We start from the raw sequence: 15,013 nt of genomic DNA, 5'->3' as shown, positions 1-15,013 counted from the left end.
AGAATGAAACTCGAAATTCTCTTACACCATACACAAAGATAAACTCAAAATGGATAAAAGACCTCAACATGAGACAGTAATCCATCAGAATCATAGAGGAGAACATAGGCAGTAACCTCTTCGATATCAGCCACAGCAACTTCTTTCAAGATATGTCTCCAAAGGCAAAGGAAACAAACACGAAAATGAACTTTTGGGGCTTCATCAAGATCAAAAGCTTCTGCACAGCAAAGGAAACAGTCAACAAAACAAAGAGGCAACCCACGGAATGGGAGAAGATATTTGCAAATGACGGTACAGACAAAAGGCTAGTATCCAGGATCTATAAAGAACTTCTCAAACTTAACACACACAAAACAGATAATCATGTCAAAAAATGGGCAGAAGACATGAACAGACACTTCTCCAATGAAGACATACAAATGGCTAACAAACACATGAAAAAATGTTCATCATCACTAGCCAGCAGGGAGATTCAAACCAAAACCACATTGAGATACCACCTTACACCAGTTAGAATGGCCAAAATTAACAAGACAGGGCACAACGTGTGTTGGAGAGGTTGTGGAGAAAGGGGAACCCTCTTACACTGTTGGTGGGAATGCAAGTTGGCGCAGCCACTTTGGAGAACAGTGTGGAGATTCCTCAGGAAATTAAAAATAGAGCTTCCCTATGACCCTGCAATTGCACTACTGGGTATTTACCCCAAAGATATAGATGTAGTGAAAAGAAGTGCCATCTGCACCCCAATGTTCATAGCAGCAATGGCCACGGTCGCCAAACTGTGGAAAGAACCAAGATGCCCTTCAACGGATGAATGGATAAGGAAGATGTGGTCCATATACACTATGGAGTATGATGCCTCCATCAGAAAGGATGAATACCCAACTTTTGTAGCAACATGGACAGGACTGGAAGAGATTATGCTGAGTGAAATAAGTCAAGCAGAGAGAGTCAAGTATCATATGGTTTCACTTATTTGTGGGGCATAAGGAACAACACGGAGGACATTGGGAGATGGAGAGGAGAAGGGAGTTGAGGGAAATTGGAGAGGGAGATGAACCATGAGAAACTATGGACTCTGAAAAACAATCTGAGGGCTTTGAAGGGGCAGAGGGTTGGGAAGTTGGGCCAGCCTGGTGGTGGGTATTATGGAGGGCACGTATTGCATGGAGTACTGGGTGGGGTGCATAAACAATGAATTCTAGTACACTGAAAAGAAATTTAAAAAATTAAAAATTATAAAAACAAAGGGAAACAATCCATGTGCATGCACCCTGCACACGGTAAAGTGTTGGACACATGCATGTGATCTTAGCCAAAAGGCCGATCCGTGATTAAGAGTTGGACACACGTAAGCGATAGACTTGTTTATTTCATTCGAGTTTTACATGTTTTCAGTTAAAGAGCCACATGCCCTCACTATGCCTCACAGTGTTTCCACAGAAGGTCACAGCGCGGGTCTCCCTCCTACCTCTGAGCCTCTGATGTCCTTGCATTGCCAAGAAGGGAAGCAGCGGGGGGCATGGGGGGCCCAGCAGAAGCCCACACCTTTGCCCAGAGGACCTGCTAGGCGAAGTCCGGGGACTATTTATGCCAAGTCCCCACAGGTCCCCCTCTGGGTCTGTCTGTCCCTGTCCCGGTTCAGGCTGGCCACAGCCACCTGCGTTCACCCCTCCCCCCGCCAGAGCCCCCCCTCCCTGGGTTCCGGGACGCTGGCTTCCCTGGGAGCAGCCCCCGGCCCCCCAACCCAGCCCGCTCGGCCGCCTCCCCCGCACCCTCCGCCCGGGAGTACTTTGTTCCCAGGCGCGACCTCGGGGCCGGCACGTGACCCAGAAACTTCGGAAGCCCCGGGGCGGCGGGCGGCGGGCGGCGGGCGGCGGGGAGGAGGAGGCGGCGGCCGAGCTCCCCCGCGCGGCGGGCTCTGCTGCCGGGAGGCGCTCGCCGCGCGCCGCGCTCGCTGCCTGGGCGTGCGGGAGCCGCGCCGGGGAGCCGCGCCGCAGCCGGGAGCCGAGCCGCCGGGAGCCGCGCCGAGCCGAGCCGGGGAGCCCGCGGCAGCGCGCGCTGGGCAGGCGGCGAGGCGGGCCCGGCGGGCGGCGGCGCCGTGGGACCCCGGGGGCCCGCTCGCGCGCGCGGCCGCATCCCCGCCGCTGCCGCGGCCGCCCGGTTACCCCGAGCCGCGCGCTGCCGCCGGCCCCCGCTTCGCCCGCTGCTCCAGCCGCATGGGAAGTTGGGGAACATGGACGGGGTCGTGCTGGCGTGGACCGCCGTCTTCTGGCTAACAGGTGGGAGCCCTTCCCGACCCCGGCGAGCAACTTTGCGCGCGTTCCCTCGGGGCCGCGTTCCCACCCCACCCCCGGGTCCCCCCGGCTGGGCTTCCAGCCGCTCGCAGGTCGGCGGTGAGTGGGGGAAGGGGCCGTGTGCGTGTGCGTGTGTGTGTGTGTGTGCGCGCGCGCGTGCGAGGACGATGGGGGAGGCGGGCGAGGACCCCGGCCCAAGTGAGACGGTCGCGAGGCAGGTGTTCGACTCCTCACGAGATAGCTCGGGCGCGTCCTCTTCCACACAGCGGTTCTTCTCGGTCTCACCCTGACTTTGTGGTGCCGTGGGCCCTGGGAAGAGCCTGGTTAGGGAAAAAAGAAAAAAAAAAAGGAAGCAAGCTCGGAGGAGACATTAATCCAGAGAACTGGTTTTCTGGAGGTGCGGGGCGGAGGAGCGCGTCTCCCCGACTCCTTCCCCGGAGAGGCGGGGGACCCCGCGGCGCTCTCCCTGGGGCTCCGGGGCTGCCGCGGGGCGGGATGAGGAGCAGGATGGGGACCGGGGCTGATTGGTTGTGGAGTTTAGGGCCCTGCTCCCGCTCGCTTGGTACCGGTTGGAGGAGTGGTCCCGCCGCGGAGCAGAACCTTCCTCCGAAGCAAACAGTCTCCCCTCCCCCAGGAAGGAGGAACCGCAGAGACACTCAGGAGGGAGAGCTGCTCCCCGCACCAGAGGCGCTTCCGCTAGCTCCATACTCCGTGTCTCTCCCTCCCTTTGGGGGAACTTTCTTCCCAGCCGCCTGAGGTCTGCAAAGGTTCTTGTTGCCCCACGCCAGGGTCCTGCGAGGTCGAGGGGCCGGTGGCCAGGCGGGGTGGCTGGCCCTGAGACATTCACGAAGTGACCCGGCTTGGATGCTGGTGAGGTCGGGCAGGAAGGTTCCCGGAGTTTGGAAGAGACAAAGATTCCCAGCAAGGTGGAGGCCGAGGGATGGAGAAGGGATCAGGAGGGTTGAGAGGACAGGGTGAGGGCCATGCAGGGCAGGAGAGAAAACAGAAAACAGCACCCCAAAAATGCAGTTCTGTCCCCTCTGGGGGCACCAATCAGAAGATTTGGAAAAATCAAGTCAGTAGGAAGTTTGAAACATCTAAGGCAGTCATTGAAAGAGGGTGGAATGCATTTAAGAAGCAAAGCAAAAACTCTATTGCCCTTAGCTTCAGGATAAGATTATTGATGGCCTCGTTTTTTTCCTGTTCCAAATGAAGGACCCTAACACTAGCTCTGCTCTGTGCTGGCTTGAGGTTTGGGGGGTGGGGGTGGGCAGGCCTTGTCTGCAGAGTTAGCCTCTTCTCTTGGCGGCTCTGAGTTCATCCCTCCCACATTATTCAAATATGAATCATCTCTAATTTCAGGGTTTGGCTGATCCATGTCTCCCCACTCCCCTGGCCTCCCAGTGCCTTCCTCTTCCACCCTCACTGATTCTGAATGTCCTCGATTTGCCTCTCCTTCTGTGTTGCCATACTAGAGGGGAACTCGGGCCTGAAACCTGTGTCGCCACCTCCCTGAGCTCAGCTAGGCGTCCTGGCTCTAAGTCAGGGAGATGCTCTTCCAGACACTGCAGAGTGTGCCCAGAAAAAGCACTTGAGGTATTTGCAGGGAGTGGAAGCAGAAGGGGAACACAGAGCCCTGCTAGATGGCTGACAACATTTTACGAGGACGAGGACGGGGCCACAGGCCATCTAGGCCAGCCCTCGTTTTCTAGAAATGGAGGCCCAGAGAGGTGATGGGCACACAGCGAATGTGCAGTGGGACAGGGACTCGACCCCAGTTCCCCGAACCCCAGGCCGGTCCCATTTGCGCTCTTCGAAGCTGCCTCCCTGGGTTTTCTTGGTCGTAGGGAGTTCTGTTTTGTGTTTATTTTGAGGGGAGTTGCTGCTCTGTCCGTGCCTTCTTTGCTCGGTCCCCGGAGAAGCCGCCGCCTGCCTGGCGGCCGGCAACAGGTCCTTGTTAGGGCCCTCTCAGCTGTCGGACACCCGGGCGGCCGTGCTCTGCACTGAGGCTGGCTTTCGAGATCCCTCGGAGCACTGCAGCACCCCCTCCCCATCCCAGCTTCGGCTTCCCCCTCACACCATCGGGCTGTCAGCGGTGCGGCCCGGCAAGCCCCTGCCTCTCAGCCTCAGCAAGGTGGAGACGCTAACAATGGCGGCCGGGGGGTGGGGGAGAGGAGCAGTCACGGAGGAGGTGGATTCAGGCTCCTCGCTCACCGAAAAGCCACGAGAGGGAAAGGTAAGACATTTCAGTCCGGCCCAATCAATGGATTCTCTCTTGAGGGGGTGGGACAAAGGGAGGGAGAAAAGGAAGGACAGATTAAAAATGAGTCAGGGCTGGGGGCACACGTTCATTCTCCTCCTCCCCCACTTTCTCTTTCTCCTCCCTCCCCCTCCCCTGTTTGTCTCTCTTAATGCAGGCTGAGCAATGTCTAATCAACACTTCAGTTTTTTTCCTCAGCCTCAGGCAGCTCCTTCCTTGTCTTTCATTGCGAAATTCTGCTGTATATTTAGCCTCATGATTTCTTATTGTCATTGTGATGCTGCTTCCTGTACGAAATTGTTGTTTTGAACAAACACGACGCTTCTCAGCTGCTATTTTAGCAACAGGTGCCATCCAGCAGGAGGACCTGAAGGAGGGTTCACTCGGTCTTTGTTCCTGAATGCGGATGGCGTCTCCTCCTTGCTGGCAGCAGAGGCTGTGAGGAACGCGGGTGCTGTGTCCACTCCGCGAACACACTCGCAGGCGGGAAGCAGGCCCTGCGTTGTCCTGGAGACTCTCGGGTCTCTCTGTGGTGACGGTTGCTTGCTCCGTTAGCCTTTCGGTTCTAGTCATTCATTTATTCATCCCTTCCACAGGCACATACTAAATTCCTGTGCTTTCCAAGCGTTAGGATAGGTGCTGAGGGCAAAGAGAGAGAAAAGCCCCAGTCCTTCCCCTCAAAGAGCCATCAGTCGAGTCAGTGACTCGAGTGAGTTTTCTGGTGATTTTCAAGATTTTATTTATTTATTTGACAGAGATCACAAGTAGGCAGAGAGAGGGAGAGAGAGGAGGAGGCAGGCTCCCTGCTAAGCAGAGAGCCCGATGCGATGCGGGGCTCGATCCCAGGACCCTGGGATCATGACCTGAGCCGAAGGCAGAGGCTTTAACCCTCCGAGCCACCCAGGCGCCCAGTTTTCTGGTGATTTTGATCGGGAAGCAGAAGGCCTTCCAGTCAGAGCTGTGAGAGCCACATGAGGGGCTAGGAGAGCGTGGGCACCCCCAAGCCAAGCCTGAAGTGGGGATCGAGTCATCTTGAAGGGAACTCCTAGGAGAGGTGGCGGCCGAGGGAAGACACGTGTTCATGCCTCGTCAGGGGCTGAGTAAACCACTACCTCCAGGTGCGGTTAGACACGGCCCTGCCTTCCAGCACTCGGAGTCTGGTGGCAGGACACATTATGGAGTAGCTCGTGTCCAAGCAGTAATGGAGATCTGCACCAAGTGCGGTGGGGGTACCTCACGGTGGCTCCTAACCCACCCTGTGGGGGGAAGGAGGTTTCCGGGGGGTGATTGTCACCTGCTCTGGTTTGCATTCAGGTAGATACCTGGTGACTGTGTGCCGACAGGCTTGGATGTGGAGAGTTCAAGTGTTAATATTAGTCCTGGAGAAGGAAGAGTCGCTTTCAGAGGCTGCTGACGCCTCAGCTTCCCTTGTCTCCTTCCCTGTCCTGCACACGTTTAATTTCTCTCCCTCCTCTGTTCTCCTTTCCCTGCAGAAGAGACCTTGCTCTTCCCCGAGCACCTTCTTTCAACGCTATCACAGGCCTCCGCTCTCCCCTCCTTCTCTCAGCCAGATGCTTCTCTCTGGACCGGGAGAGAGGGCTTGTTTCAGTATCACTCTTTAGATTTTAGACTCACATGATTCTGCTGGTTGGCTCATTTCTACAGGCTTGGAGTTAGTAGTAGTAGCGGTTTTAGGGCAGTGCTGTGCTTATAGTCTTAGGGTAAGTACTTAGTGCTCAGTACAGTGTTCACAGTTTTAGTACCAGAACATGGTTGGTGGGAGGAACCCTGACCTGGGAATTAAGGTTTGGGTTCTAGTCCTTCCTGCCCCATAGATTGACTCTATAACCATGGGATCTGAGTCTCATAATCTGTTGAATGAGATGACTTTGGAGGTCACTTTCAGCTCTAAAGATGCTAGGGTTTAGAATCTTGTCTCCACTTAATTTTGATGAGTTGGAAGTCATGACCAAAAAGTGACAGGTCCAGTCTTCCTTTTATAATTCACCCAGTGAAAAGCCCATTTCTTTAGCCCTTCCCTGTTCATTAATGATTGGAATGAAAGACACCAGCTGGGGAGGGAGAGCTCTCGTTAGGATTTTCAGGGGGACAAATGGAATAGCACTCAGTGCCTGGTGGATGGGAGAGGGTCCACTCTGAATGATGAAATGTGGTCATGCTGGGGACTGGTACAGGAAAGTGAGCACTTTGGACCAGATGGGATGAACCCCACTAGAGCCAACATGGCCCCAGGATATCCCTTTGGTTTCAGGATGCACACACCTTTTCACTCCTTCCAACATTTTAGCTTTTATGTCTCCTTTTTTCCCCAATCAAGAATATAAACAAAGGTATGATGTGGTGGTTGTTCTTGCTTCTTTATATGCTATAATGCTTTCCCATATGTTAAAGGACTTTTATATACATTATGCCTTTTGATCATTCTAAGCAAGAATGACTAATATTACCTACTTCTACATTAGAACACAAAGGCTCAGAGAGGATAAATAACTTGTCCAAGTCCATGGTATCTTATTGATTAAAAGATCAAGAAATAGTGTCACTGACTTAACATGACTTGGTTGTGTCAAGGACCAGAATCCAAAGGAAACATTCTTTTCTGCTCACAGTGGGTCAAAGTAGAACTCTTGATGTAAGTGAACATACATGGTGTCTGTTATGGGGCACTGGGTCGTGAGGCTCAGAATTCACAGAACTCAGGGAAATGTTGCAAGGGAACATGAGAAAGAATAGCATTTAGTTTTTTCAATTAGATCCTGAGATCTAAAGGCAAGGCATAAATGAGAAGTGAGGCCCAGCGGAACAGAGGATGTGGCCCAGCGACAGCAGATACTGCTGGCATCTCAGAGCCCATCTGGGACTTGGGGTTGGTGCTGTGCACCCAGGAGCCACACAGGATGTAGCTGTGGCATGTGCATGCTTAACATTTTGGTCTTCAAGATAGCTCTTGGCTCTCTGAAAGTGGAAGAAGGCATTTTGGATGACTAGTGTTCTTTATGGGCCAAGAAACAAGGAAGAGCTGAGAAGAATATGTTGCTTCCCCTGTTCTCCTGCAGTGTCCGCACTCCTGCAGGAAGTGGTGCCCTGCCTTGGGAGTCTAACCCTCGCATTCAGCTGGGATCCTGCACTGTCACTCCTCCCATGCCCTTGGCTCATTGGGAGGCAGACTTAGAGGCCGTGCAGGGAGAGGGATTAGATTCAAACTGACCTGGGTTTGAATACTAGCTTAATATTCTACCTTATTTTCTCTGGCTTTAAACATGGGAAATTAATTTACCTTCCAGGGTGGTTTTGATCGTTAAGGTGGATATGTAAAACTCCTAGCGCAATGTTTGGCACACAGTAGGCCCTCAATATGAACTATGAGCCCCAAAGAGGTGTATCAGTCAGCATTTTGATATAGCCATGAGCAGCCTCCAAATCTCAAACGCTCACAAGGGCCAACATTTAGTTCTTGCTCATATGACGTGGGAGCTGAAGTCAGCTGCAAGTCAGCTGTGAATTGGCTAGAATTGGTAGACTTGGCTGAGTTCCAAATGTTTTCTTCTTCTGAGACGGAGGACGAAGGGTCAGCCACTGTCTGGGCATGCTTGTGTTGTGGCAGAGGGCTCAAAGGGGCAGGGCGAGAGCCTCGAGTGACCAGAGCCAAAGCAGGCACATGCCTTTTAAGCTTCTGCTTGGACGCGTCTTATGGCATGCGGGTCACGCAGAAGAGCCCAGGGTTCTTGGAGTGGTAAGTGCACTCTACCTACAGGGAACAAGGCGAGAGTCTGGAGGGAAAACTAACTGGGAACAAATAATCTGATCTATTAACTGGGTTAAATCATTCAACAAATGTGTTGAGTACCTACCACGCAGCGGAGTCTTTCAAGGCTGCTGGCGAGAGTTCGTTGCTGATGACAGAGACAGAGAGCTGGGTAGGAAATTCTCAGGCAACTGCCATGTCATTCTCTGGGGTGCTGGGACTGCAGTAAGAGCGAGAAGAAACTTCTGGAGGAAGTGATAGCTGAGCGAGTTTGGAGGGATGCATAGGAATTACTAGAGGAAAAGTGGGATGGAAGAAGGGGGATTTACAGATTTAAAGAATCAGGGAGGACATGATCTCCGAAAATTCCAAATATTTTAGTATGGTTGGGGAATTTAGTGCCGCAGGAGGAATGAAAGAGAGCGGCCCCTCTGAAAGGGGGCCTGTTGTCCCTTGTGCTCCCGAAGTGGCTAGAAGGCGTCTTTGAAAGGGTCAGAGCAAAGGAGTGCCATGCTCAGATGTGCATTTTGGAAATATCATTTGCACCGCAGTGTGGAGAGTGGGATAGGTGTGGGCAAACATGCAGCAGAGAGCACGCGGGAGACTCGTGCGGAAAGAGAGGCGAGGCATACCGAGAGCCCGACGTCACAGGGTGCAGTGGGGGTGGGAGAGGTGGACAGAGTGACTGCAGATGGAGGGGTAGTGGTGACATGGTTGGACCTGCAGACTGAGGGGGCAGGAGTGCCAGAGACCCTTCAGGCTTGCGGCGTGGGATTGCTAGAGATGACGTTTTTGGGCATGAACTAACACAGGAGACGAAACACATAAGGGAGGGAGATAAAGGTTTGATATTTTGCATTTTATAAAAGTACGGTCTAAGTTGCTACAGCAAAGAAACTCTAAAATACAGAAACTCACACAAAATAATTTCCTTCTCTCTCCGGTAACAATTTAGATGTCCTGGGGGTGCGTCTGCCGTTCCCAACATGCGGCTGCCCAGACGGCCCCCGTGACGGCCGTTCTCAGCCAGCTGGAGCGAGGAGATCAGAGGCCCAGGGCGTGCAGGTTGTCATGCGGCTCTGGGGAGGTGGCCCAGAAGTTGCAAGTCACTTCTCCTCATGTACCTTCGTCCTGAATATTCGGTCACAACTAACTACAGAGAAGCTAGGGAACGTAGTGTTTGGTTGGGTTGGCTGGCTGGATTAAAACCCGAGAAGTTCCTTCACTAAGGGAAGCGGGCAGTTAGTGTCTCCTTCTACAGAGTGACAAGTTGGAGGTGCCTGTGTCCCAGCCACATGTAGAATGAGGTCATGTATTTGGGTCTGGAGTTCAGGTGGGAGATCTAAACTGGAAATACAGGTAATGAGGTGGTAGAGTTCGGTCAGAACTTTCTTATAGGCGTTTTCTCGGTCCAAAGAGCCGGTGCATCCCAGAAAGCCGACCCACCCAGTGAACCAGGACAGTTTCCAAAGGACCTCTGCCTTGCAGGACAGGGACTAACCCCTTCCGGTGCAGCTTTGGTCCCACTGGAATGGTAGGTAGGCCAGCTAGACATTACTCATGAGCTCATGTCGATCTCTGGAAGACAAGGCCAATCAGACAGAAAAGAGAGATGCTTCTGGCTTTTATCTGCACAGTGGCAGCTGAGAACGGGAAAGCATGGCTCAGTTGGACACATAGGACATATGCTTAATGAACGGCAAGCACAGTGTGCACGAGGACCAGCGTGATGGGCGGCAAATAAGACCTAGGCCATGAGCAAGGCCTGCTTGGGCAAGGGCAGCACCGACGTTTACCATAGCACCATGGAAGACAGGGAGCTAGTCCTGCCTTTGGGGATTAATAGGGAGAAAACATACAAGAATGCTGTCATTTTTTTTTTTTTTTAAATCTCCAAATGGTACATCTGGTCACCCTAACCATAAAATGGCTTGAGTAGTCAGGTGTCATGTTAGCAAACAGGAGAAGCTGATCCTGGCCAATTTAGGCAGGAAAGGAATTTGCTGGAAGGCAGGCGATTGACTTACAGAACCAATGGGAGAGCTGGATAATCAGGCTTAGATATTAGGCAAATACGAAGGGAATGTCTACTATTCTTTGTAAAGTCTTTTTATTTTATTTTATTCTTAACCCAGGTATATAGGAAGATGAATGGTTCCTCTTTTTTTAGGGGGAAAAAAATAGATCCTATCTGCATTCTCTCCGCCTTTAAACCTTGAGCTCGCCGGCCGACATTTCTCCAAATACTTTGCTCCCATCCTGACAGTGCTCCTGGGGGATGGACAGGCTTTATTTCCTCATCTGGACCATGGACCAAACCCAGAGGGGATATGGGATACTTCATATTCATCTCCTACACTTAGAAAACCTGCCCATCGGTTGTCCCTAAGCAGTGTTTTAAGAAACTAGGACAATCGTTAACAGTGTGAGGACAAAAGATAAACGTCTTAAAGAAGATCTTACTTGAAGCCAGGAAAAGGAAGATTTGTACCGTCATACTGAATGAAACGAAACCTTAGGAGTCTGAAGGCCAAGATATCCTGGGAGACGTGATTTTGAGGTCAAAACCCCACTTCTGGGACTTCAAGACTTAAAAGATGCCTCTCTTTACAATGATGATTTTCCATGACCTTCAGCAGTGATCTTTGTTCTATAAACTGTGTGGGGCGCCTGGGTGGCTCGGTCAGTTAAACGTTTGCCTTCAGCTCAGGTCACGATCCCAGGGTCCTGCGATGGAGACCCATGTTGGTCTCCCTGCTCAGCGGGGAGCCTGCTTCTCCCTCTGTCTTTGCCCCTTCCCCTTGCTTGTGTGTATGTACTCTCCCTCTCAAATAAATAAATATTTCAAATAAAATAAGGTAAAATGGGGCTGTGCTTCTAGGTCTCCCTCCCAAAGATGCTGGCAGGCAGGAATTGCTTACCAATTAACGAGTGGGGAAAAGGAACTTGCTTTGGGAAAAAATGAAATTGCTAAAATAAGAACAGCTTTGCTTTAGACGCCGCTTTTGTGGTTCTTGCGGGAACACAGTTCCTTGAGTGTGGGATCCTCTTCTTCACAGGAGAACTGGGGCAGGACCTTATCTTGCTGCAAGAGGGGAAGCCGTGTCTGCACGTGGAGCTGAGCTTCCTTGGCCTAGTGACCCGCTGAGCTGGGGGCTGCTCTCTGAGCTGTCAGTCACCACTCTCCTTTCAGGCGGCTTTTCTAGTAATTTGTCAGAATCCATTCTCTGCCGGGTAAGCTGCTAAGAAAGGTCATTCAGACTCAATCCTTCATTTATTCTTCCATTCTTTGATTCTTTCCAGATTGTGTGAGCTTCACCCGTATTCTATGGCTTTGCTCTGTACTGGGGATCAGAGTCAACCGAATCCTGGTCTCTGCCCTCAGGGACCTTAGAGTCAGAAATTAAGTTTATATTGAATTTCTCAAGATCTGGGACTGGTCTCTTAAACCGATTTTCCCAGAACTTAACATAATGTTTTGAAATATGATTTTGATTGAATTTGAATTTAACAGTCAAGGGCAGTTTCTCTGTGCATCAAGGGCACAGAGAAAACTACAGGAATGCTCTGGGGGGGTCTGAGAAAGAGGATTCCCTCCCCTGCAAATGCCCAAGAGCACGGAATCTCCAGTCTTCACTTAGGACCTTCCCTGTGCTGTCTGGACAGCTTTCAGTCGGGAATCCTAATTTTTACAGGTGCCTCCTACACGGCATGCTCGCTCACCTTGCTTCACGTTCTGCCGTCTTCTCTCACCGTTTCTCTCCAGTGTTCTGCAATACTTGCTTTCGTTTGTAGGATGCAACACAGATTCTCTCCGCACCTCCGTAAGTCTCTTTCTAAGGGCACCGACACAGACGTCCCTTACAGCGTCACCAGGGCCTGGACTCAGTCCCAGCCTTGCAGGACCCACACTCAGGGCTGCTTTCTCTCTGGGCTGCTGAGCCTCCTTCAGTTACATGCTCTCGGGTCTCCCCAGAGAAAAGGAGTGACAGATGGACAGGTAAAGAATGGAAACTGTTTCCGTGCGTCTGGAGTGTGCTTGGGGCCAAATCGCAGGGAAGACCTCACATGCCCTCTCTAGGCATTCAGGTCTTACCCTGGAAGCAATGGGGAATCAATGGAGGCCTTAAAGCATGGACGGACATGATTAGATATGTTTTGTTTTTTTTTTTAAACCCGCAACTCTAGATTTGGGGCTGGAAGTACGGAGGCCACTTAGGAGGTAACGAAGGTCTGTGTAGAGGGATGGTCAAGGGCTTTGCAGCCTGGCTTCATACCTGACCGTCACTTGCTAATCCTGAGATGGTAGGGAAGATACACACATTCGCTGAGGTTCAGGGTCTTTATCTATAAAATGAGTATGATAATAATACTCATTTTATACTTTATAAAATTCTATAAAATGCTTTATAGAATTTTTGGAAAAAAATCATGAAGATACTGCATGAATAATGCTTAACACAATTTCTGACACGTAGTAAGCATCTCATGATTAGTATCTAGTAGAAGGAGCGGAACCCCAATTTAAGGAGGTGACGTGGAGGTCGAGAAGGGTCAAATTTGAGAGATGCTGAAATTTAGTGACCAACCAAATGGACTCAGGGACGGACAGGAGATCGCGAAAGCTATGATTTCTATCTGAGGTGATAGGCTGGAGGTATACCGGCAAAGGAGCTAGAGGGAGGCGGGGGGAGGGATTGCTTTATAAGAAACGAGTGGGAAAAGAGAACATGGCTGGGGTTAGACATGTTGAACTTGAAGCATCTGTTAAAACGTGCAGATGAGGCCTCAGAGAGGTGAGGGTCTGAGACATAGTGATAGTTGGAACTGTGGGAAGGAATAAGGTTTCTTAGATCAAATGCACAGATGAACACCACGAAGAGGCTGACATTTTGTTTACCTGGCATACAAAAATGTTCTTATCAGCCTGCAGAGGCTCTAGCATAAGAAGTACTAGGTTTTGGTGTCTGACAAGTGGTAAAATAGGAAAAACTCTGTAGGAGTTGGGACCAGAGCTCAGGACAGGAACCACACCCCCAGGGAAGACCTCTTGGAAATGCGAAGCAGAGAGAGGGTGTTCCCAGGTTTGATCTCAGTGTGCGCGCCGGATTGTGCATTTTAGTGTTTCCTGCAATTACGTACTGTCTCTGAGGGGCCTGATCTGGAGGTAGGAATGGAGGTCCCATGAGAGGTATTTTTTTGAAGTTGGGTGGTTAGCCACGTCAGTTTCGGATTTGGTTCAGTCATGAGTAAGGGATAGGAAACAGTACCAAATCCTCTAGAGAAGGGGCTGGTGTCGTGGCCCAGGCAAGCAGGCTGGAGCTCAGAGTAAGCGTCAGTCCCAGCTGGGTGCATGGTTTGCAAATCAGGAGGAAACAGTCCAGGATAAACACAGGTTAAGCGAAAGAGATGCTGCTTGGTGGGTGTAAGGAATCGAAGCCCTTACCTGGAATTCAGGGCTTGGGCCAGAAGAGCAATTCCAGACCCCACCCTCCAGTGGGAATGGGATTCCTAATAGGCAGGGCCAGGGGAGGCTCAAGAATTGGGTGGCACTCCTCCTGGAGTTTGACGTTTACAGAGCTAAAGCAGAGACAGGCGTTTTCAGCTTTCTCTCTAACTCTTCACTTTTATTTTCCTCAAAGGTCCAATACACTGGCATTTCCTTGAAGTTTCTAGTCCTGTCCTCTCCCGTTGTCCAGCTCCGTCCTTGGCTTACGGTCCCAGGGTCCCGTTACACCTGCACGTGTGCACACATGGTTACCCTCCATTTTCTGATTTCCAGGAGGTGCATACGTGTTTGTGCCATGTGGAGCACACCCAGGGCACCGTCACTGTGCAACTCCTAATGACCTATTCTAACATTCTTGTGCGGTCTTGCCCGTCCTGCACTATACGCATTCAGCACCTCCCGTCCGGGCATCTGTGCTCACCAAGCTCTAGGTTCACAGCTTCACCAGAAGTCAGCTGACTGTCCTTGATGGCAGCAGCCACAGTACATTTACTGAGTGCTCACTGTATACCGTATTATCCTGAGTGCTTAGGTTAAATGCTCATGTAACGCTAGTGAGCTCCATAAGGTAGTTACAATTTTTATGTACCGATGAGGAAATATTCACCAGTGAGAAAAGTGAAACTCTTGAGTTGAGAAATTTGCCTTCGGTCATGCAGCTACGAAGTGGTAAAGCTTGGAATGTACTTTAGCGCTAACTCCCAATTCCATGCCTTTAACTCTCACGTTATAGAAAGGCAGATGTTTCTGACTCTCTATTCCTTATTTTCGGGAGCAGGACTTTATATTTTATGTCATGGAATAAGCTGAGAACCAACGAACTCCCATTAATAATTAGGAGAGTCCAAGGGCACCGGGGTTGCTCGGTCACTTCAGTGTCCGGCTCTTGATTTCAGCTCAGATCGTATCTCCGGGTTGTGAGATCCAGGCCCACGTGGGGTTCCGTGCTGGGTGTGGAGCTTGTTTGAGATTCCCTCTCTCCCTCTGCCCCTTCCCGCTCCCTTTCTTAAATTGAGGGAGTCCAGTGGCTTGGTCAAGCAGCTAATCTCATTAACAGAGGACAGAGCTGGGAAGGAGGTTATTGTTAGTAGTCCCCTAACGAGCAAAACCCCATACTTAACTGTCAAAAATGTCCCCCGGTGAAACGAAACAAACAGAAAACCCTACAACACTTTTAT

The 15,013-nt window shown here is 51.1% G+C and overlaps 1 protein-coding gene across 1 annotated transcript in view; it reads left to right on the top strand.

Moving 5' to 3' along the window:
• Window positions 1-2,227: 2,227 nt before the first annotated feature.
• Window positions 2,228-15,013, top strand: part of ILDR2 (immunoglobulin like domain containing receptor 2) — a gene marked incomplete at its 3' end in the record, with an annotated part of 55,476 nt that continues 42,690 nt past the window's right edge. Inside the window, exon 1 of the mRNA XM_080824816.1 lies at window positions 2,228-2,285. Coding sequence (XP_080680942.1) covers window positions 2,240-2,285 — 46 coding nt within the window. The 5' untranslated portion in view covers window positions 2,228-2,239. The remainder of the gene's footprint in view (window positions 2,286-15,013) is intronic.

Source organism: Martes martes (genome assembly GCF_963455335.1).
Source record: "Martes martes genome assembly, chromosome: 15".
NCBI classification, from domain to species: domain Eukaryota; kingdom Metazoa; phylum Chordata; class Mammalia; order Carnivora; family Mustelidae; genus Martes; species Martes martes.
The sequence above is the reverse complement of the archived record's forward strand: the minus strand, read 5'-3'. Positions and strand labels throughout refer to the sequence as shown.